Raw genomic sequence first — 24,480 nt, 5'->3', positions numbered from 1 at the left:
CATGTGTTTGCCTTCACTGTCTATAAAGGGGATCATTTCAGTCTAAACATGCAACATTTTCATTTCCAAGGTAATCAATCATCAGTCCATTGAAATATTTCAGGTGCAAGCAACTTATTTCTATACCAAAATGAGTCTGTGGATAACAATGCATATGGCATCAATTTATTTCAGTTTTGGGGAAGGGGCTATAATTAGTCATTTGCAGAGCACAAAAAAATACAGAAATTTCAGGCTAAAAGAAGTGCGTTAAATGTAATGAGGCAACAGGATTTAATTTGCTAGATACACTTAGGCACGACATTTCAAGTCTAACTTGGACGAAACAGAAGACTTAATATCAGACCTCAAATACAAGCACTTAAAATCCCTGCCTAACACTATTGGAATGCTTAGGTAAAGCATGTGAATGTAATGGTCATATTTTGACACCGTCTGTATGCTATTCACTGTACATGATGGTATAAGAGGGTGAGAGTTCTATAGCTCTTATTTGCAGGACTTTAAAATGAATGGGTTAGTAATACTTTATCTAGCCCTCTCACTCAAAGAAATTAGATGACACTTCCAATGCAGTAGAAACCTTCCATTGATCTCACTGCAATCATTACACAAGGACTGAGAGGAGAATGTGTATGTGGAGAAGCAACGGATACATATCTGTGCAAAGATACAATTTCAGATTTCATTATGACAGACCACATTAAAATGTCAGGAATGCATTTGACTGGGTATGGAATGTTTTCAAAATGCATTGCTGTTACTCATGACTAACTCCCTGTGACAATACAGTGTTGTATACGGAGTTAGAATCCATTTATATAAAGCTAGAAATATATTTTGTGACGAAGAAAGTTGATAAATTGAAGATGACATGACGGTATAATATTCAATTTTTAGGGTATCACGCACAGGGGAGATCTAAATAAGTGGCCGGCTTTACTTTCACTGGATATGTGTGTTGATGGAGTTCACCTGCAGCGGAATTTTAGGCCGCTGTAATGCCTCATGCAGGCTTCTTTTTCATTGTTCAGGTGTTTACCTCTAGACTTCCCTTCATCCTTCCTTTATCCCTTAATTCAGCAGCCCTAACAAACAGAGGGCTACTTTATCAGTGATCATGTGAGCTGACAGGTGCCCCCACTACTTTTCCACAGACACTGCCAGTCTTCTGTGAGGAGAATGAGTGGAGGCAGCTTTAGGCGCTGTCCTCCCTCGCCGCCTTCTCCAGAGCACTCTCTAAACTGACTGAGCCCTCAAACCGCTGGGCTCCGATGGTGGCCTGGCTCGACATGCTCTTCCTCACCACATCCCCTTTCCTCCACAGTGTGATTTCCTGATTGAGAAGGAAGTGGTCATGAGCTCATTGTCTTAATCACTAAAGCATTTCCATAGGGACACATTTACTGCTAGGTAGGAATGCAATATATAATGTGCATCACAGTGAACAATGGATACACCATGTTGAACCTGACACCTGATAAATTCCCTCTATAAGGGCACACAATTTAATCTGGGATCACTGCTAACAGTCACCCATCAGAAGCCACTGTTCTGTACCTGCTGTTTGAAGTAGCGTCTCTCCTCCTCATCAATCAGCACTAGATTAAGGTAGTAACGCACAGAGAACTTCTTATTGATGTCTCGCATGGTAGGGGTCATCTCATAGCCAGCCAGAAACAACCGTATTGGAATTGACTCTCCTTAAACATAATTAAAACACCCAGTTAGACCTGATAGGTAGTTTGAGAATTGCAATTTTCAAAAGCATACAATCTTCACTATATCCTTTACCTCGGACAGGAGCTCCATCCATGATCTCATATTTGGCGATGGTGTCATTTTCATGGTACACACTAGGACCGGTGCCAGTTGTCTCCCTTTTGATGATGTCAATCTCCATGTGCTTGATTTTAATCCGCACCAGCAGGAAGTAGATTTTACCCACAATGACATCTTTCAGGTGGTACCTGTGAAAGACAGGAATGATTGTCACAGGACTGCTCTGCCGCAAAGACAAATAGTCAAAGGAAAGGTTCTAAGCTACAATGATTTCTGCATGTTCCTGTGACTAGGAGTGGTGGCATTTTGTTATTTTGTAAATTGACCAAAAAAATTGAGGTGACTGAGGGTACTGAAAAAATGTCTCTTTCAGCCTTACTTGGATTTGTTGTACTCAAACTCAATGTGGAGACAGTCTTCGATCCCAACTTCCATTTTTATTGACGAGTTGAGCTCTGGGTACGTGCTGAGTGTGTGCACCACAATATCCATCTCTTTACTGATGTCATTCAGTCTCCTGCTCACCGTAGCGCGCAGAAAATACCTGCAAGTACAACCAACAGACACTGAGCAAACCTGCTGTAATCTCAACAGATGTCATCCAACAACATATCCTCATTGCATCCTGAGGCTATAAAAGATGGGCATTATCATAACCACTAATCATGATTTGTGTGTGTAATGCAAGACATTGAGCATGTGAAGCACACAAACATTACTCTTGCTGAGGATGTAGTGCTAGGCACATGACTGTCGGGTCAAAGGGGATCTCGGGTTAAAAAGTGAGCCATAACGTAATAGTTATTTTGGCAGAGAATGTTCAGGCCGAATGTTTCCTTACCGTAGCTTCACATTCTGGCCTGTGTAGGACTCATAGGGCTTCTCAACATGGGTGAACTCAAAGTCGAAGGTCTGTGACTGAGTAAGCTCACCAGGCCTTGCCAGATCTTTCACCAGGGAGACAAACTCATGATGGTTTCCTCTGTCGTAGTACAGCTCTGTGAAGGAAGGACAGGTATACACTTCAGACATTCAAAGACATCGCAAAATAATCACTCTCATGGAATGCATCTAGGCCTATTGGCACATTCGACACAACTGTTGTTGACTAAAAAGTCCAATATAAAGCGACATTGCATTTATTATGATTCATTTGGAATAGATATCACTGCATTAAACTAAGAACACTCACCAATCTGGCCTACAAATTCGATTTTGATGCCTTGATGTTCCAGTCTTTTCCCAGGGTTCTTCAGTGTAACGTTGACCTTTCCTGCCACAGTCTCCCCATCATAAAATAGGAAATATTTGTCCTTCTTCCCATCTTCAGTCTTATGTTCAGCCTTCTTTCTCGTCTCAGCATCAGTCAGAACTACATCAATTTCTGCACTTTGGCCAAAACTGAAGAAACTCATGCTTGTTATTTTCTGGCCCGTTTTATGAACAAGGTTAAGATTGATCGGATCTGATCAGATCTTTTAAGACCAATTTTGGTGACACTTTCAGTGACCTATTTCTTACTTAAGTAAATTCTGTCGTTCATTCGAAATGACGGAAAGTGCAAAAACACCGACTTGTTTGTTACCAGCAATGATCACAACGTAGTAATTCTGCTTATAGTCAGCACATGCAGATGGAAGGTCTGGATAAATATGCAAATGTTAGCGTTATTTTACCTTTATATTTCTTCTCAAATTCAATTGAATTCAATTATACACAGCACCATGTCTTCATATCCCTTTCGATGAAATAGCCTAAATACTACAAAACATGTCGCATGGTGATATCTACAAACACTGAAGAATGTTGCGTTTCCCTCGAACTCAAGATGTATCCGTCATTCAGACACCGATTAACAATGTAGTGAGTCTTGATTGTTTCCTTTAGAACGTTATTCACGTTAAATTGTATATTTCCTGAAAATGCATAATATTGCAAACGAACTTCCTATGTTGTTGCACTTCCGGGGTTGTCTGGTTGACTGCATTATTTTTCAAAATAAAAGATTAACTATTCTGTAGTCATTTGCGAATAAAAAGTCCCAACAATACAATAAATACAGTTACTAATGTTATTTGTCTTTATTGACAAAATGATGTAAGCATAACAGTATCCATTACTTGCACTACAACGAACATTTTACATTTTACAACAGTTCCTGAGTAGTGTTATTTAACAAAATAACCATGTTTCAAAAAGTCATTTTTAACAAATTAAATTTGAAACATTGTTTCATACTTATATATTGTCACTGATAAACATGTATGTGTAGACATTTGTTTCTAAAAAAGTTCAATTTCCTGTATATCCATTAATATTGTATATTGTGTTCATAAAGAAAATACAGTTAATTGTGAGTCAAAACTGGACAATATGTCCAATATTTATAAAGTACGTAATTAGTAAGCAAAGAAGGTCACTTATACACAGACACGGCACTCTGAAAAAAAAAATCATAATTACTTGATATAATCATAATAATACATCTTAACTTGCAGCATTATAATGGGATTATACTGTATAACTGTAATATGTTTCTTTGTTATTCTGAACGCAGAGAATGAAGTCAGTTGGCTTTTAAGCACAACAGACAGTTTCACTGCGCCCCTTAGCTCTGCATGTAAAAGAGTTCATCAGCTTTTTAAACATGCCCCACTCATTATATGTATGTATGTATGTATGTACAGTTGAAGTCGAAAGTGTACATACACCTTCGCCAAATACATTTAAACTCAGTTTTTCACAATTCCTGACATTTAATCCGAGTAAAAATTCCCTGTCTTAGGTCAGTTAGCATCACCACTTCATTTTAAGAATGTGAAATGTCAGAATAATAGTAGAGAGAATGATTTATTTCAGATTGTATTTCTTTCATCACATTCCCAGTGGGTCAGAAGTTTACATACACTCAATTAGTATTTGGTAGCATTGCCTTTAAATTGTTTTACCTGGATCAAACGTTTCGGATAGCCTTCCACAAGATTCCCACAATAGGTTGGGTGAATTTTGGGCCATTCCTCCTGACAGAGCTGGTGTAACTGAGTCAGGTTTGTAGGCCAACTTGCTTGCACACGCCTTTTCAGTTCTGCCCACAAATTATCTATAGGATTGAGGTCAGAGCTTTGTGATGGCCACTCCAATACCTTGACTTTGTTGTCCTTAAGCCATTTTGCCACAACTTTGGAAGTATGCTTGGGGTCCATGTCTTGAGATGTTGCTTCAATATATCCACATAATTTTCCTACCTCATGATGCCATCTATTTTGTGAAGTGCACCAGTCCCTCCTGCAGCAAAGCACCCCCACAACATGATGCTGCCACCCCTGTGCTTCACGGTTGGGATGGTGTTCTTTGGCTTGCAAGCCTCCCCCTTTTTCCTCCAAACATAACGATGGTCACTATGGCCAAACAGTTCTATTTTGGTTTTTGTTTCATCAGACCAGAGGACTTTTCTCCAAAAAGTACGATCTTTGTCCCCATGTGCAGTTGCAAAACGTAGTCTGGCTTTTTTGATGGCGGTTTTGGAGCAGCGGCTTCTTCCTTGCTGAGCGGCCTTTCAGGTTATGTCGAAATAGGACTCGCTTTACTGTGGATATAGATACTTTTGTACCCTGTTTCCTCCAGCATCTTCACAAGGTCCTTTGCTGTTGTTCTGGGATTGATTTGCACCAAAGTACGTTCATCTCTAGGAGACAGAACGCGTCTCCTTCCTGAGCGGTATGACGGCTGCGTGGTCCCATGGTGTTTATACTTGCGTACTATTGTTTGTACAGATGAATGTGGTACCTTCAGGCATTTGGAAATTGCTCCCAAGGATGAACCAGACTAGTGGAAGTCTACAATTTTTTTTCTGAGGTCTTGGCTGATTTCTTTTGATTTTCCCATGATGTCAAGCAAAGAGGCACTGAGTTTGAAGGTAGAACCTTGAAGTACACCTCCAATTGACTCAAATTATGTAAATTAGCCTATCAGAAGCTTCTAAAGCCATGACAACATTTTCTGGAGTTTTCCAAGCTGTTCAAAGGCACAGTCAACTTAGTGTATGAAAACTTCTGACCCATTGGAATTGTGATACAGTGAATTATAAGTGAAATAATCTGTCTGTAAACAATTGTTGGAAAAATTACTTGTGTCATGCACAAAGTAGATGTCCTAAACGACTTGCCAAAACTATAGTTTGTTAACAAGAAATTTGTGGAGTGGTTGAAATACGAGTTTTAATGACTCCAACCTAAGTGTATGTAAACTTCCGACTTCAACTGTATGTATGTACAGTGGGGCAAAAAAGTATTTAGTCAGCCACCAATTGTGCAAGATCTCCCACTTAAAAAGATGAGAGAGGCCTGTAATTTTCATCATAGGTACACGTCAACTATGACAGACAAAATGAGAAGAAAAAAAATCCAGAAAATCACATTGTAGGATTTTTTATGAATTTATCTGCAAATTATGGTGGAAAATAAGTATTTGGACACCTACAAACAAGCAAGATTTCTGGCTCTCACAGACCTGTAACTTCTTCTTTAAGAGGCTCCTCTGTCCTCCACTCGTTACCTGTATTAATGGCACCTGTTTGAACTTGTTATCAGTATAAAAGACACCTGTCCACAACCTCAAACAGTCACACTCCAAACTCCACTATGGCCAAGACCAAAGAGCTGTCAAAGGACACCAGAAACAAAATTGTAGACCTGCACCAGGCTGGGAAGACTGAATCTGCAATAGGTAAGCAGCTTGGTTTGAAGAAATCAACTGTGGGAGCAATTATTAGGAAATGGAAGACATACAAGACCACTGATAATCTCCCTCGATCTGGGGCTCCACGCAAGATCTCACCCCGTGGGGTCAAAATGATCACAAGAACGGTGAGCAAAAATCCCAGAACCACACGGGGGGACCTAGTGAATGACCTGCAGAGAGCTGGGACCAAAGTAACAAAGCCTACCATCAGCAAGGGCATTGAAGATGAAACGTGGCTGGGTCTTTCAGCATGACAATGATTCCAAACACACCGCCCGGGCAACGACGGAGTGGCTTCGTAGAAGCATTTCAAGGTCCTGGAGTGGCCTAGCCAGTCTCCAGATCTCAACCCCATAGAAAATCTTTGGAGGGAGTTGAAAGTCCGTGTTGCCCAGCGACAGCCCCAAAACATCACTGCTCTAGAGGAGATCTGCGTGGAGGAATGGGCCAAAATACCAGCAACAGTGTGTGAAAACCTTGTGAAGACTTACAGAAAACGTTTGACCTGTGTCATTGCCAACAAAGGGTATATAACAATGTATTGAGAAACTTTTGTTATTGACCAAATACTTATTTTCCACCATAATTTGCAAATAAATTCATTAAAAATCCTACAATGTGATTTTTTCTTTCTCATTTTGTCTGTCATAGTTGAAGTGTACCTATGATGTACCTACAGGCCTCTCATCTTTTTAAGTGGGAGAACTTGTACAATTGGTGGCTGACTAAATACTTTTTTGCCCCACTGTATGTATGTATTACCAGTCGAAAGTTTGGACACTTACTCATTACAGGGTTTTTATTTTTTCTATTTTCTACATTGTAGAATAATAGTGAAGACATCAAAAATAAGAAATAACACACATGGAATCATGTAACCCAAAAGGTTACAAATCAAAATATATTTTATATTTGAGATTCTTCAAAGTAGCCACCCTTTGCCTTCCATGGCAGCTTTGCAAACTCTTGGCATTCTCTCAACCAGCTTCATGAGGTAGTCACCTGGAATGTATTTCAATTAACAGGTGTGCCTTGTTAAAAGTTAATTAGTGGAATTTCTTTCCTTCTTAATGTATTTGAGCCAATCAGTTGTGTTGTGACACGGTATGGGTGGTATACAGAAGACAGCCCTATTTGGTAATAGACCAAGTCCATATTATTGCAAGAACAGCTCAAATAAGCAAAGAGAGAGAAACGACAGTCCATCATTACTTTAAGACATGAAGGTCAGTCAATACGGAACATTTGAAGAACTTCGAAAGTTTCTTCAAGTGCAGTCGCAAGAACCATCAAGCGCTATGATGAAACTGGCTCTTATGAGGACCGCCACAGGAAAGGAAGACCCAGAGTTACCTCTGCTACAGAGGATAAGTTCATTAGAGTTACCAGACTCAGAAATTGCAGCCCAAATAAATGCTTCACAGAGTTCAAGTAACAGACACGTCTCAACATCAACTGTTCAGAGGAGACTGTGTGAATCAGGCCTTCATGGTCGAATTGCTGCAAAGAAACCACTACTAAAGGACACCAATAATAATAAGAGACTTGCTTGGGCCAAGAAACACCAGCAATGGACATTAGACCGGTGGAAATCTGTCCTTTGGTCTGATGGGTCCAATTTATTTATTTTTGATTCCAACCACCATGTCTTTGTGAGACACAGAGTAGGTGAACGGATGATCTCCTCATGTGTAGGTAGTTCCCACCGTGAAACATGGAGGAGGTGTGATGGTGCTTTCCTGGTGACACTGTCAGGGATTTAGAATTCAAGGCACACTTAACCAGCATGGCTACCACAGCATTCTGCAGCGATAAACCTTCCCATCTGGTTTGTGCATAGTCCCACTATCATTTGTTTTTCAACAGGACAATGACCCAACACACCTCCAGGGTGTGTAAGGGCTATTTGACCAAGAAGGAGAGTGATGGAGTGCTGCATCAGATGACCTGGCCTCCACAATCACCCTACCTCAGCCCAATTGAGATGGTTTGTGATGCGTTGGACCGCAGAGTGAAGGAAAAGCAGCAAGTGCTCAGCATATGTGGGAACTCCTTCAAGACGGTTGGAAAAGCATTCCAGGTGAAGCTGGTTGAGAGAATGCCAAGCGTGTGCAAAGCTGTCATCAAGGCAAAGGGTGGCTACTTTGAAGAATCTAAAATATATTTTGATTTGTTTAACACTTTTTTGGTTATTACATGATTCCATATGTGTTATTTAATAGTTTCGATGATTCACTATTACTCTACAATGTAGAAAATAGTAAAAAATATAGAAAAACACTTCAATGAGTAAGTGTGTCCAAACTGGTACTACATACTGCATTCAACTGTTCAAAAGTTTGAGGACACTTAGAAATGTTCTTGTTTTTGAAAGAATGCACTTTTTTTTTGTCCATTTAAATAACATCAAATTGATCAGAAATACAGTGTAGACATTGTTCATGTTGTAAATGACTATTGTAGCTGGAAACGGCAGATTTTTAATGGAATATCTACATAGGCGTACAGAGGCCAATTATCAGCAATTTCTCGCATGGAATAGCCTTCATTTCTCAGAACAACAATAGACTTAGTTTCAGAAGAAAGTACTTTGTTTCTGGCCATTTTGTGCCTGTAATCGAACCCACAAATGCTGTTGCTCCAGATACTCAACTAGTCTAAAGAAGGCCAGTTTTATCGCTTCTTTAATCAGAACAACAGTTTTCAGCTGTGCTAACATAATTGCAAAAGGGTTTTCTAATGATCAATTATCCTTTTAAAATGATAAACTTGGATTAGCTAACACAACGTGCCATTGGAACACAGGAGTGTTGGTTAGTGATAATGGGCCTCTGTACGCCTATGTAGATATCCCATTAAAAATCAGCTGTTTCCAGCTGCAATAGTCATTTACAACATGAACAATGTCTACACTGTATTTCTGATAAATTTTATGTTATTTTAATGGACCAAAAAATTTGATTTCTTTCAAAAACAAGGACATTTCTAAGTGACCCCAAACGTTTGAACGGTAGTGTATATAAAACTATTGACACAACCTACCTTCATATTAACATAAACTAGTCCAGCTTGCATTCAGAGGTAATGAAATACTGTTTTTTTTAAAACAGGTTTGTTGTACTTTGTAGAAATTTTAGGAAGTAAAAAACCTTGTTTGTCTAAAAACAGTATGGGGGAATGTTCCAGCGTCAGTTAAGATGAACATGCTGGTGGAAGTTCAAAAGTCACAGCTTTAAAAAAATTGTACTGTAATTAGTTACAGTAATGACCGAGGACGAAACATATTTGTGCTACAAAAAAAGTCAACAGTGTACTAACAGGGACATGACGTTGCAGTTGCCTATCAGAAAGCAAAATTGAAATAATGATTGATCTTTTTCATTATGATAACTTTGGCAAGCTTGTAGGTTCATGTGCAATGTTACAGCTCAAATTTCTCACACGAAGCCCCATTATGGGATTTGACACTCTTTTGACTTCAGAGTGTCTCCTCTTCAGTGTGTCGCCTCTTCAGTGTGTCTCCTCTTCAGTGTGTCTCCTCTTCAGTGTGTCTCCTCTTCAGTGTGTCTCCTCTTCAGTGTGTCTCTTCTTCAGTGTGTCTCCTCTTCAGTGTGTCTCCTCTTCAGTGTGTCTCCTCTTCAGTGTGTCTCCTCTTCAGTGTGTCTCCTCTTCAGTGTGTCTCTTCTTCAGTGTGTCTCCTCTTCAGTGTGTCTCCTCTTCAGTGTGTCTCCTCTTCAGTGTGTCTCCTCTTCAGTGTGTCTCTTCTTCAGTGTGTCTCCTCTTCAGTGTGTCTCCTCTTCAGTGTGTCTCCTCTTCAGTGTGTCTCCTCTTCAGTGTGTCTCCTCTTCAGTGTGTCTCTTCTTCAGTGTGTCTCCTCTTCAGTGTGTCTCTTCTTCAGTGTGTCTCCTCTTCAGTGTGTCTCCTCTTCAGTGTGTCTCCTCTTCAGTGTGTCTCCTCTTCAGTGTGTCTCCTCTTCAGTGTGTCTCCTCTTCAGTGTGTCTCCTCTTTAGTGTGTCTCCTCTATCTCAGATGTCAAATGATAAATGATGATTTGTGACGGAAGTGACCCTGATGGAAATATAAATGATCAAAAAAATACATCCACCTGCAGTTGATAATTATTTTCCTTTGTCATTTTTAATAATACATTGTGATTACACTTTAGCTCAATAATAATAATATAGAAAACACAATTAAGTTAATTTTATTTACCTCATCTGCTTCGGCATAGTCAACGCCATCATCCTGCGCTGGAAGTTTGTAGCTAAAACAGACAATAAATCCTTCATTTCCACACAAAGACGTACTAAGCAATTCACAGCACATAATATGTCACTATTAAACTGGTCCATTTAGCTTTAAAAGCCCTGTACAGAACAATGGATGTCGATTAAGGCAGTCCCCCGCACCTCTCTGATTCAGAGGGTTTGGGTTAAATGCAGATGACACATTTCAGTTGAATGCATTCTGTTGCACAACTGACTAGGTATCCCCCTTTCCCTTTCATACTATATCGTACTTTTTGGGTTAATTTTTACATTTTATTTTTAATTACATTTTCTATTATTATCTATATTACTATTACTTTCACTGCATTGTTGGAAAGAGCTCTCAAGGTAAGAATTTCCCTGTACTGTTTTACACCTGTTGTATCCTGTGCACGTGGCAGATAAACATTGAAACTAGAGGTCGACCGATTATGACTTTTCAACGCCGATACCGATTATTGGAGGACCAAAAAAGAGCCGATACCGATTAATCGGTAAATAATGACAATTACAACAATGATGACAAATACAACAATACTGAATGAACAATGAACACTTTTATTTTAACTTAATATAATACACAAATAAAATCTATTTAGTCTCAAATAAATAATGAAACATGTTCCATTTGGTTTAAATAATGCAAAAACACAGTGTTGGAGAAGAAAGTAAAAGTGCAATATGTGCCATGTAAGAAAGCTAACGTTTAAGTTCCTTGCTCAGAACATATGAAAACTGGTGGTTCAATATTCCCAGTTCTTCAATATTCCCAGTTCAGAAGTTTTTGGTTGTAGTTATTATAGGAATTATGACGCGTCGACTATTTCTCTCTATACCATTTGTATTTCATATACCTTTTACTATTGGATGTTCTTACAGGCACTTTAGTATTGTCAGCCTAACCTCGGGAGTTGATAGGCTTGAAGTCAAACAGTGCTGTGCTTCAAGCATTACTAAGAGCTGCTGGCAAACGCAGTAAAGTGATGTTTGAATGAATGCTTACGAGCCTGCTGCTGCCTACCACCGCTCAGTCAGACTGCTCTATCAAATATCAAATCAGACTTAATTATAGTATAATAAACACAGAAATACGAGCCTTTGGTCATTAATATGGTCAAATCTGGAAACTATCATTTAGAAAACAAAACTTTTATTATTTCAGTGAAATACAGAACCGTTCCGTATTTTATCGAACGGGTGGCAACCCTTAGTCTAAATATTGATGTTACATTGCACAACCTTCAATGGTATGTCATAATTATGTAAAAATCTGGCAAATTAATTACGATCTTCACACAGTTCGCAACGAGCCAGGCGGCCCAAACTGTTGAAGTGACACAATTTCCCTAGTTATTATTGCCTGCTAACATGAATTTCTTTTAACTAAATGTGCAGGTTTAAAAAAATATACTTCTGTGTATTGATTTTAAGAAAGGCTTTGATGTTTATGGTTAGGTACATTTGTGCAACGATTGTGCTTTTTTGTCGAATGCGCTTTTGTTAAATCGTCACCCATTTGGCAAAGTTGAAGTAGGCTGTGATTCGATGATAAATTAACAGGCCCCGCATTGATCATATGCAAAGCAGGACAAGCTAGTTAACCTAGTAATATCATCAACCATAGTTAACTAGTGATTATGTGAAGATTGATTGTTTTTTTATAAGATAAGTATAATGCTAGCTAGCAACTTACCTTGGCTTCTTGCAGCCACAAGGTCCTTTTGACGCTGCACTCGCGTAATAAATGGTCAGCCTGCCACGCAGTTTCCATGTGGATTGCAATGTAATTGTCCATAATCGGCATACAAAAAGGCCGATTACGATTGTTATGAAAACTTGAAATTGGCCCTAATTAATCAGCCAATGCCGATTAATCGGTCGACCTCTATTTGAAACTGCATAGCCCTACTCACTTGGTTCCTGTGAGATCCTTGCCGGAAGAGAAGCAGCGATGTTTGTGTGCATGACAAACCCCCACCATCACAACAATGAATCCAGCCAATGCCGCCAACACCTTCAGGAAAATCCACACAATGTCGACATCATCTGAAAATACAAACAGGGCATTTTGAGATGAGATCTGGGTAACATAAACCCAAATTTAAAGAACTTACAGCCGTGGTACAATACATTTTTGGGGGGTGAGAGGATGGAGGGGGGCCGAAGGAAAATTACAAATAATTTGTAGACTGCAAATTGACCGCAAGAAGCCCAATCAGATATAATATTAATCTAAAACATAATAATTTAGCCCACTGGCCACCAGTTTGGGAACCCTGACTTAAAGGAATGACCTTGGAATACATGTCCATGTCAACCGCTATGATTAATGTGCACTAGAGTAGATGCATGTGAGTCACTTGCAGGTTTGGTAACACATAATAGTATGTTCAGTGTGGCAGCGGTATGACACACTGACATATTTAAATCAAATCAAAGTTTATTTGTCATGTGCGCCCGAATACAACAGGTGTAGACCTTACAGTGAAATGCTTATTTACAGGCTCTAACCAATAGTGCAAAAAGGGTATTAGGTGAACAATAGGTAAGTAAAGAAATAAAACAACAGTAAAAAGGCAGGCTATATACAGTAGCGAGGCTATAAAAGTAGCGAGGCTACATACAGACACCGGTTAGTCAGGCTGATTGAGGTAGTATGTACATGTAGATATGGTTAAAGTGACTATGCATATATGATGAACAGAGAGTAGCAGTAGCGTAAAAGAGGGATTGGCAGGTGGCGGGACACAATGCAGATAGCCCGGTTAGCCAATGTGCGGGAGCACTGGTTGGTCGGGCCAATTGAAGTAGTATGTACATGAATGTATAGTTAAAGTGACGATGCATATATGATAAACAGAGAGTAGCAGCAGCGTAAGAGGGGTTGGAGGGGGGGGGGGGCACACAATGCAAATAGTCTGGGCAGCCATTTGATTACCTGTTCAGGAGTCTTATGGATTGGGGGTAAAAACTGTTGAGAAGCCTTTTTGTCCTAGACTTGGCACTCCGGTACCTCTTGCCATGCGGTAGTAGAGAGAACAATCTATGACTGGGGTGGCTGGGGTCTTTGACAATTTTTAGGGCCTTCCTCTGACACCGCCTGGTGTAGAGGTCATGGATGGCAGGCAGCTTAGCCCCAGTGATGTACTGGGCCGTACGCACTACCCTCTGTACTGCCTTGCGGTCAGATGCCGAGCAATTGCCGTACCAGGCAGTGATGTAACCAGTCTGGATGCTCTCGATGTTGCAGCTGTAGAACCTTTAAAATGATCTCAGGACCCATGCCGAATCTTTTTAGTTTCCTGAGGGGGAATAGGCTTTGTTGTGACCTCTTCATGATTGTCTTGGTGTGTTTGAACCATTCTAGTTTGTTGTTGATCTGGACACCAAGGAACTTGAAGCTCTCAACCTGCTCAACTACAGCCCCGTCGATGAGAATGTGGGCGTGCTCAGTCCTCCTTTTCCCGTAGTCCACAATCATCTCCTTAGTCTTGGTTATGTTGAGGGATAGGTTGTTATTCTGGCACCACCCAGCCAGGTCTCTGACCTCCTCTCTATAGTCTGCCTCGTCGTTGTCGGTGATCAGGCCTACCACTGTTGTGTCGTCTGCAAACTTAATGATGGTGTTGGAGTCGTGCCTGGCCATGCAGTCGTGGGTGAACAGGGAGTACAGGAGGAGACTGAGAACGCACCCCTGGGGAGCTCCAGTGTTGAGGATCAGCATGGCAGATGTGTTGCTACCTACCCTCACCACCTGGGGGCGGCCCGTCAGGAAGTCCAGGATCCAGTTGCAGAGGGAGGTGTTCAGTCCCAGGATCCTTAGCTTAGTGATGAGCTTTGAGGGTACTATGGTGTTGAACGCTGAGCTGTAGTCAATGGATAGCATTCTCACATAAGTGTTCCTTTTGTCCAGGTGGGAAAGGGCAGTGTGGAGTGCAATAGAGATTGCATCTTCTGTGGATCTGTTGGGGTGTTATGCAAATTGAAGTGGGTCTAGGGTTTCTGGGATAATGGTGTTGATGTGAATAATGACCAGCCTTTCAAAGCACTTCATGGCTACGGACATGAGGGCTACGGGTCTGTAGTCATTTAGGCAGGTTACCTTTGTGTTCTTGGGCACAGGGACTATGGTGGTCTGCTTGAAACATGTTGGTATTACAGACTCAATCAGGGACATGTTGAAAATGTCAGTGAAGACACCTGCCAGTTGGTCAGCACATGCCCGGAGCACACGTCCTGGTAATCCGTCTGGCCCCGCAGCCTTGTGTAAGTTGACCTGTTTAAAGGTCTTACTCACGTCGGCTACAGAGAGCGTGATCACACAGTCATCCGGAACAGCTGATGCTCTCATGCATGCCTCAGTGTTGCTTGCCTCAAAGCGAGCATAGAAGTGATTTAGCTCGTCTGGTAGGCTCGTGTCACTGGGCAGCTCGCGGCTGTACTTCCCTTTGTAGCCTGTAATAGTTTGCAAGCCCTGCCACATAAGACGAGCGTCGGAGCCGGTGTAGTATGATTCAATCTTAGCCCTGTATTGACGCTTTGCCTGTTTGATGGTTCGTCGCAGGGCATAGCAGGATTTCTTGTAAGCTTCCGGGTTAGAGTCCCGCACCTTGAAAGCGGCAGCTCTACCCTTTAGCTCAGTGCGAATGTTGCCTGTAATCCATGGTTGGGGTATGTACGTACGGTCACTGTGGGGATGACATCCTTGATGCACTTATTGATAAAGCCAGTGACTGATTTGGTGTGCTCCTCAATGCCATCGGAAGAATCCCGGAACATATTCCAGTCTGTGATAGCAAAACAGTCCTGTAGTTTAGCATCCGCTTCATCTGACCACTTTTTTATAGACCGAGTCACTGGTGCTTCCTGCTTTAATTTTTGCTTGTAAGCAGGAATCAGGAGGATAGAATTGTGGTCGGACTTACAAAATGGAGGGCGAGGGAGAGCTTTGTACGCGTCTCTGTGTGTGGAGTACAGGTGATCTAGAATTTTTTTCCCTCAGGTTGCACATTTAACATGTTGATAGAAATTTGTTAGAAATGATTTCAGTTTCCCTGCATTAAAGTCTCCGGCCACTAGGAGCTCCGCCTCTGGGTGAGTGGTTTCCTGTTTGCTTATTTCCTTATACAGCTGGCTGAGTGCGGTCTTAGTGCCAGCATCTGTCTGTGGTGGTAAATAAACAGCCACGAGAAGTATAGCTGAAAACTCTCAAGGCAAGTAGTGTGGCCTGCAATTTATCACAATATACTCTACCTCAGGCGAGCAAAATCTAGACTTCCTTAGATTTCGTGCACCCGCTGTTATTTACAAATATGCACAGACCGCCCCCCCTCGTCTTACCGGAGTGTGCTGTTCTATCTTGCCGGTGCAGCGTATATCCCGCTAGTTGAATATCCATGTCGTCATTCAGCCACGATTCCGTGAAACATAAGCCGTTACAGTTTTTGATGTCCCGTTGGTAGGATATTCGTGATCGTACCTCGTCTAATTTATTGTCCAATGATTGCACGTTGGCGAGTAGTATTGACGGTAATGGCAGCTTTCCCACTCGCCTTCTCCGGGTCCTGACAAGACATCCGGCTCTTTGTCCTGCGTCGCATCCTCTTGCAAATAACGGGGATGTCGGGGATGTAACGGGGATGTAAACAATACATAGTCGCAGTAAGAATGTCAGTCGGGTGTTTAGTGCAGCATGGCCTACTCACAGACGTCCATCAGCTGTGTGGGACACTGTGCATGTCCAGCTACATTCTTTGCCTGGCAGTAATACTCCCCCGCATCCTCCTTCCTCATCCGGCGGAATTTCTGGAGGGAAAAATGCCAAAATCAACGGCTTTTCTCTTGTACCAACATCATCCAACAGTTGGATCTACTGTCTCATTAAACATGATATTCATATATCTAGTTTCCGTTCAATCTCCCAGTCCCATTAATTCCTTACCAGACCACCCGTGTCAGCGTTAATGGAGTAGGTGGAGTTGATAAACTTGGGGCTGCTCTTTGGGTCCTGGGGAAGCTCCTCGTTGTTGCGGAACCAGCGGTACTGTGAAGCAGGGAAGCCCTCGTTCTCCAGGCAGCGCAGCTCAGAGGACGTGCCAACAGTCACCGCCACAGGCACACTGCACCTGGGCACCACAGGCTTTACTGCACAGACAATAAATAAATAATAATTGTACACAATGATCCGACTGGAATTCAACTTCTGCTTTTTCCCAACTGCTCTGGAAGACACACATACACATAGGCAAAGGGCAGAGGTCATACTGCGGCACCCAAAGAACAGTTTTCTTTAGAGAGAGAGTGAGCACATAACACAGTCTTTACTTAGAAATAGACAATACTGAAAAAACACAGCAAACTCTACTACAGGATTAAAACATCGGTCAACAACACACCTAACACTGACTAGGCCTATACTGAGATTGACCAGCGGACACACATATATCGCAGGCCAATGACAAGGTGGGAGCTCTGCATTGGTTAAGTGACACGGGAATATGACAATACGACCTCACCCCTGACAGCAAGACTGATTAGAATTTCATCAAAGTGTTTGTGGTCATCAATGGCAGCGACCTCACAGCGGTACTCTGCAGTGTCTGCACGGCTGGTGTTGAGGATCAGTAGGTTAGCCGGCTGGATCAGCTGGGCTCTGTGCTCCAAGTCCCCTAATAGAGAGGCAAAAACCCACTCCAACCTCTCATTCACTTACAGAGAATAATAACACAGTTCTGAGGCCAATATGGTGTTGATGAGGGGCTTAAAAAAATAATAATCTTACCCGAAATTTGATTTTGAAAGTACACATAACTAGGGACGCCGTTTTGGATTTTCTTCCATTCGATTCTGGGGTTGTTTGTTGAGATGGACTCTATCAAGCAGGTCAACTCAATAGCTGGAAAGAAAACCGTGATACTACGATGTCAAAACACCGGCAGACAACAGAAGAGACTGGCAGACAGACGGGCAATGGAAGAAAAATAATTCAGATAGAATTAGTCAGTGTTTCAGTGACTTACGTTCAAATTCATTTGCCCACACAGTCTTGTCTGTGGTTCGGAGGATTACCCCAAGTGATGGAATGTAGCCTGTAAAAGTCAAGAAATGCCCGTTAAATGCCAATGCCCGTTAAACAGATAGGCCTAAATGATTAGAGGGTCAGGAGGTGTAGGCCTATAGCTACAGAGAGGGTGAGAAAGAGCCTTAGGGTCAAAATTAACCATTTCTCCTGAATAATTTCTCATGTCTAGGTGGAGACAGGCGGAGCACATCTCAAGGGGAACACAAGTCTCAGTATTAGTGTCATTTCATCACTTATCCTAACTCTACAAAACACTCTCAAATGAAACAATTGGGAGATATACTTAGGGAGGCTTAAGAGTTACTAAAATAACACACAGTGAGTAATAAAAACAGTCCCTCCTTCTGTGTGGGCGCCAGCGATATTAAGGACTCCTAATGAGGGGTGAAATCAAGACTGGAATGTATTGGAGCACAATTCATCTGAGTGTATTAAGCACTTCCAAGGTATAATCCAGACAGATAAAAGCACTGCGGCTGATTTAAAATGTCTCTGGTTATCAATTCATGATGCACATGAAAGACAATTCCCTCATATGCAAGATGGGCCTGTACTCCAATAACCTGGCGGTTTGGTCGAGGATAGGCTAGTTTTATTGTACGTCCCTCTCAGAGACTGTGAGAACACGTGTAAGCTTTTAGGATGGGTTTGATCACTGCCTCAAAGGCTTCAGCCAGCCCTGAGAGTGGAGAAAACATGGATCCTGCCAAAGTGGAGCACTCAGTCATATTAGCTCAGCTGTGAGCGCTGATGAGATCTGACTCTCAGCTTCCGTCACAGCGACTGACTTTCAAACCCCTGTACATCATGAGCTATTTTTACAACAAAAGTGACTGGCCATCCTGAGAGATACGAGAAGAGCTTGTCCAGCAAATCTTCCTCTGGTAAACAGAGCAGGGACAGCCTATCCCTGTAAAACCACTCATTAACCTTCAATTCCTTTACAATGTACTTAGACTGAACATAAGAACGGCACCTCCATACCTTCAGGCTCTGATCAGGCCCTACACCCAAACAAGGGCACTGCGTTCATCCACCTCTGGCCTGCTGGCCCCCCTACCTCTGAGGAAGCACAGTTCCCGCTCAGCCCAGTCAAAACTGTTCACTGCTCTGGCACCCCAATGGTGGAACAAGCTCCCACACGACGCCAGGACAGCGGAGTCAATCACCACCTTCCGGAGACACCTGAAACCCCACCTCTTTAAGGAATACCTAGGATAGGATAAAGTAATCCTTCTAACCCCCCCCTAAAAGATTTAGATGCACTATTGTAAAGTGGTTGTTCCACTGGATATCATAAGGTGAATGCACCAATTTGTAAGTCGCTCTGGATAAGAGCGTCTGCTAAATGACTTAAATGTAAATGTAAATGTAATAATATGAACTACTAGTCTATAAATAGCTTAAACTACGTCTCATTTTTTTCTGCCTACAAACAGACAGGCAGACAGTGTCCAAGCTTCACTGTATCCCCCCACCTGCATGAGGCTTTGTTGACTCAGACAGTTTTCAGACTGTGGGAGAGAATCTGTGGTTAATTAAGAAGACAATGGCTGATTGCTATTGTGTGCCTGGAATAAAAGCATTCCATAGCCGAAAGCTTTCCACTGTATAGCCTACATAAAGAAAGGGATCTCTCTCTCTCTCTCTCTCTCAAAAGACCCAAGCTGTTGATCCAGTGCATCCATCCATCCATCTATCTATATCTTTTTTCAAAACCCATTTCCCAGACATTCTAGCACAGCCACTGTAAAAGCAGCCAAATCAAATTGTATTTGTCACATGCTTTGTAGACAGTAAAATACTTACTTACGGATCCCCTATGGATGAGTAAAAAGATACAAAAAATGTAATAATTTTTGCTGTTGAAATAGTGACAGTGAATAACAAATAAAAAGAATGAGTAAACATAGCATGGCTATATATAGGGAGTAGAAACGAACATGGCTATATACAGGGAGCGCCAGTGCTGAGTCTGTGTGTATACTATACATACAAAAGTATACACCCCTTCAAATTAGTGGATTCAGCTATTTCAGCCACAGCCGTTACTGACAGGTGAATATAATCAAGCACTCAGCTATTCAATCTCCATAGACAAACATTGGCACCATGCTCAATGCCAAGCATCGACTGGAGTGGTGGAAAGCTTGCCGCCATTGGACTCTGGAGCAGTGGAAACAAGTTCTCTGGAGTGATGAATCACGCTTCACCATCTGGCAGTCCGATGGACTAATCTGGGTTTGGCGGATGCCAGGAGAAGGCTTCCTGCCCCAATGCATAGTGACAACCGTAAATTTGGTGGAGGAGGAATAATGGTCTGGGGTTGTTTTTCATGGCTAAGCCCCTTAGTTCCAATTCAGGAAAATCTTAGCGCTACAGCACACAATGACATTCTAGATTATTCTGTGCTTGCAACTTCCAACTTCAGCATGACAATGTGCCCGTGCACAAAGCGAGTCTCATACAGCAATGGTTTTTCGAGATCAGTATGAAAGAACTTGACTGGCCTGCACAGAGAACTGACCTTAACCCCATCAAACACCTTTGGGATGAATTGGAACGCCAACTGCGAGCCAGGCCTAATTGCCCAACATCAGTACCCAACCTCACTAATGAAATTGTGGCTGAATGGAAGCAAGTCCCATCAGCAATGTTCCAACCTCTAGTGGAAAGCCTTCCCAGAAGAGTGGAGGCTGTTATAGCAGCAAAGGGGGTACCAACTCCATATTAATGCCCATGATTTTGGAATGAGATCTTCGACGACCAGGTGTCCACATTCTTTTGGTCATGTAGTGTATGTGTATAGAGTCAGTGCAAGAGAGTCAATGCAGGTAATCCGGGTAGCCATTTGGTTAGATATTTAGCAGACTTGTTTAGAATTCTTCTGGCTTAGGGGTAGAAGTTGTTCAAGGTCCTGTTGGTTCAACACTTGGTGCATTGGTACCGCTTGCCGTGCGGTAGCGGAGTCTTTAGCAGAATAAAATAATTCATACAATGAAATGTAGGCCTACCTGACAGCTTGGATGGAAATAACGGTTGACATCATCATCACATTTTGAGCGACAGATGAAGAGAGCTCAACGTTAGAAGATACAAAAGCAGTGTGCACAACCTGTTCTCTCTTTATTTAAATATTAACGAAAAACTGCTGAGGATTGTGTGAGCGTTTCAATGTGATTATAACGCATGTATAAAGAAAATGAATTACCATCTAATAATTGTGTGGCTCATCCTCAGCATGTTTACACCCGGCCAAGCTACTACTAGTATGCTAGGATAGTAGGAAAACCTTTTAACTAGTCAGCGCGATCATTTTCATAACAAAGCATAGCCATGTCTGCGAATTAATACATTTGCGATGCACAACACGTACCGTTAAACTACACCTTATCTTAGTGGAAATGAAAATAACTTACCAAGAATCGAGTAAAGGATGAAAAAAGACATCAGTCGTTGTAACGCCATCTTGAAACGTCTGATTTATCGGTAATTCTGGCACACATAAACCATCTCCCTAGCTACATCACACGCAGTGCCTGGTCTGAAGGGGTGAACAGGCTGGTGGACGTTTCCATAGCTACAAGGGCATCAGGGCGGAAAAGGCATAGTCCCGAAACCGGAAATGCCTTTACATCTGTTTTATAATGATGGTGTCCAATAATGCAATTTCATTCATGTGCAAAACAAGATTCATGCTCCTTAATTCTCTCTGATATATCCCATACGCAGCTTTGACCCCGATAACTAATCAATGCAAATGTCATTCTCTGTGAACATGACAGGTTAAGGTGAGAGAAACGGTACACACTCTTTTCAAGCCGTTTCGTCGGGTGGGTGGTGCTGTACGTCACGGTGGGCGTGGGTTTCAAAGTGCTAGGACTGTCGGATGATGAGCGTCCACGTTCAACCGAGAACCCTCCACCTAGGACGTAATTCATAAATCTAACTGTGGTGGGTTTATAGTTTACAGTTGCACTTTAATATGAGTACATCATGTTGCTTTATTTGAACTAACAATAGCTAGCTACCAAGTGGCTGGACCAGTTTCCCCCAAAGTTAATTTGTAACGTCAAGTTTTGTTTGCTAACCAACCAACAACGTCAATGCCGCTATCACGCCAACCTACAAAATGTACTTAAATGAAATATATGAAACTGATCATGACTAAATGTAATCTAATTTCAATGCGATTAGTTAGTCAACATATACAAATATCAGTATTGTGTCAATCACTAAGATTAATTATTTGCGTTGCTGGTTTAATAAAAAAAAACTCATAATCTGATGGATTTTGGATGACCTTGGTTTTATTTATTTGTTTGAGGGCATATGCACGAGGCCAATGTTACCATATTATTTTGGAGGCATACATACACACCCAGTCTCACGATAATAGGCCATTTCTCAACTTTAAACAATGCGAAATTTGAATACAAAATATTTGTTTAGCATCTCTCTATTCTGTGGCTGCATGAAATAGCAAACTTGATTACAGTTGTTTACTTCATCTTTTATGTCTCCCTGATGAAACAGTAACATCCATTACTGTAGTTAGGCGTGGCCAAATTGTCAAACTGTGCTCTATGGCTTTAGTTGTGTGTTGAATAGATTCCATGATATGGATATCTGATCCGCTGTCATTTTCTACATGACACCAGTCTTGTTCTTGATACTATGTGCACCCGTATGCGTGCTGAAATCTACGCCCACCGTGATGTATAGCACCGAAATGGCGTGAAAATTGTGTGCCCCTGAGAAAACCACGTTTGACTTTGTTCCTTTCATTCCATTCCAGCCATTACAATGAGCCAATCCTCCTATAGCTCCTCCCACTAGCTTCCACTGATTTACGATATGTTACGAATTCCAATTTGTTGTGCTAACATTAGCTAGGTGGCTAACGCTAACTAGGTGGCTAACATTAGCTAGGCTGGGGGTTAGGGGTTAAAGTTAGGGGAAGGGTTAGCTAACATGCTAAGTAGTTGCAAAGTAACTGAAATTTAGTAAGTAGTTGCAAAGTTGCTAAAATGCTAAAGTTATCTGTGATTAGATTCAAACGGGCAACCTTTGGGTTGCTAGACATTCTCTTAATATGCCAACGCATACATTTACTATGTTACGTCCAATCAATGAGACCAGGTTGAAAATAAAGATAAATGTGGACTTTGAAAGCAAAATGTATTGTTGCCAGAATCTGGTCACATGTCTTCATTCTCTCATAAATCCACCAGGTGGCAGTATGTGACCAAACATCACTGATTGTCATTCAATTATTAAACTGTCATGTGTCACTCCAAACAGACCCCACATACAGCACAATTCCTCTGTACTGTAGTCCCAATCAACACCCAGTGAATCATCTGCCCTTGTGCGAATTGGCTTTAGGTCAGATAATATTATTAAGGGTTAATACGTGATTTTTACAGTGTTATTGTAGACCTATGGTTTATAGTTGCGATTAGTTGATGGTTTATATCCCTTTACTCATAGGCTATATGCAAATCCATCAGATGATAGGCCTCGCTGACTTCCCCATTATTCTCAACAATCAATCTACAGCTGAAGTCAGAAGTTTACATACACCTTAGCCAAATACATTTAAACTCAGTTTTTCACAATTCCTGACATTTAATCCTAGTTAAAATTCCCTGTTTTAAGTCAGTTAGGATCACCATTTTATTTTAAGAATGTGAAATGTCAGAATAATAGTAGAGAGAATGATTTATTTCAGCTTTTATTTCTTTCATCACATTCCCAGTGGGTCAGAAGTTTACATACACTCAATTAGTATTTGGTAGCATTGTCTTTAAATTGTTTAACTTGGGTCAAATGCTTCGTGTAGCCTTCCACAAGCTTCCCACAATAAGTTGGGTGAATTTTGGCCCATTCCTCCTGACAGAGCTGGTGTAACTGAGTCAGGTTTGTAGGCCTCCTTGTTCACACACGCTTTTTCAGTTCTGCCCACAATTTTCTATAGGGTTGAGGTCAAGGCTTTGTGATGGCCTCTCCAATACCTTGACTTTGTTGTCCTTAAGCCATTTTGCCACAACTTTGGAAGTATGCTTGGGGTCATTGTCCATTTGGAAGACCCATTTGCGACCAAGCTTTAACTTCCTGACTGATGTCTTGAGATGTTGCTTCAATATATCCACATAATTTCCCCCCCTCATGATGCCATCTATTTTGTGAACTGCACCAGACCCTCCTGCAGTAAAGCACCCCCACAACATGATGCTGCCACCCCTGTGCTTCACGGTTGGGATGGTGCTCTTCGGCTTGCAAGCCTCCCCCTTTTTCCTCCAAACATAATGATGGTCATTATGGCCAAACAGTTTTAATTTTGTTTCATCAGACCAGAAGACATTTCTCCAAAAAGTACGATCTTTGTCCCCATGTGCAGTTGCAAACCGTAGTCTGGCTTTTTTTTATGGTGGTTTTGGTGCAGTGGCTTCTTCCTTGCTGAGCGGCCTTTCAGGTTATGTCGATATAGGAATCATTTTACTGTGGCTATAGATACTTTTGTACCTGTTTCTTCCAGCATCTTCACAAGGTCCTTTGCTGTTGTTCTGGGATTGATTTGCACTTTTCGCACCAAATTACGTTCAT

At 41.6% G+C, this 24,480-nt stretch overlaps 2 protein-coding genes across 2 annotated transcripts; both read right to left on the bottom strand.

Moving 5' to 3' along the window:
* Positions 1-151: 151 nt before the first annotated feature.
* On the bottom strand, positions 152-3,758 carry LOC106613018 (vacuolar protein sorting-associated protein 26B-like). The gene is made up of 6 exons (XM_014214847.2): positions 2,975-3,758; positions 2,624-2,780; positions 2,162-2,326; positions 1,795-1,970; positions 1,561-1,703; positions 152-1,336 (listed from the first exon to the last, which is right to left on the bottom strand). Exons 1-6 carry the CDS (start codon positions 3,195-3,197, stop codon positions 1,199-1,201), a joined length of 1,002 nt encoding a protein of 333 aa, XP_014070322.1. The 5' UTR covers positions 3,198-3,758; the 3' UTR covers positions 152-1,198.
* A 5,714-nt stretch (positions 3,759-9,472) lies between these two features.
* LOC106613020 (junctional adhesion molecule 3B) lies at positions 9,473-21,584 on the bottom strand. The gene is made up of 9 exons (XM_014214848.2): positions 21,291-21,584; positions 17,810-17,878; positions 17,572-17,685; positions 17,306-17,458; positions 16,732-16,934; positions 16,496-16,595; positions 12,704-12,836; positions 10,735-10,786; positions 9,473-10,590 (listed from the first exon to the last, which is right to left on the bottom strand). The coding sequence occupies exons 1-9, from the start codon at positions 21,337-21,339 to the stop codon at positions 10,555-10,557; spliced, it is 909 nt and encodes a 302-aa protein (XP_014070323.2). The 5' UTR covers positions 21,340-21,584; the 3' UTR covers positions 9,473-10,554.
* Between the last annotated feature and the right edge of the window lie 2,896 nt (positions 21,585-24,480).

Source organism: Salmo salar, chromosome ssa09 (assembly GCF_905237065.1).
Source record: "Salmo salar chromosome ssa09, Ssal_v3.1, whole genome shotgun sequence".
NCBI lineage: Eukaryota > Metazoa > Chordata > Actinopteri > Salmoniformes > Salmonidae > Salmo > Salmo salar.
This window is presented reverse-complemented; position numbering and strand designations above follow the sequence as displayed.

Excerpts from the sequence above, each read along its gene's own strand:
- LOC106613018 (XM_014214847.2), bottom strand. The coding sequence starts at position 3,197 with ATGAGTTTCTTCAGTTTTGGCCAAAGTGCAGAAATTGATGTAGTTCTG. Across the intron at positions 2,781-2,974 it reads CGAATTTGTAGGCCAGATTG|AGCTGTACTACGACAGAGGA; the intron begins GTGAGTGTTCTT and ends CTTCCTTCACAG. Across the intron at positions 1,971-2,161 it reads TTTGAGTACAACAAATCCAA|GTACCACCTGAAAGATGTCA; the intron begins GTAAGGCTGAAA and ends TGTCTTTCACAG.
- LOC106613020 (XM_014214848.2), bottom strand. The coding sequence starts at position 21,339 with ATGGCGTTACAACGACTGATGTCTTTTTTCATCCTTTACTCGATTCTT. Across the intron at positions 17,686-17,809 it reads GTGGGCAAATGAATTTGAAC|CTATTGAGTTGACCTGCTTG; the intron begins GTAAGTCACTGA and ends TTTTCTTTCCAG. Across the intron at positions 16,596-16,731 it reads ACGCTGACACGGGTGGTCTG|AAATTCCGCCGGATGAGGAA; the intron begins GTAAGGAATTAA and ends TTTTCCCTCCAG.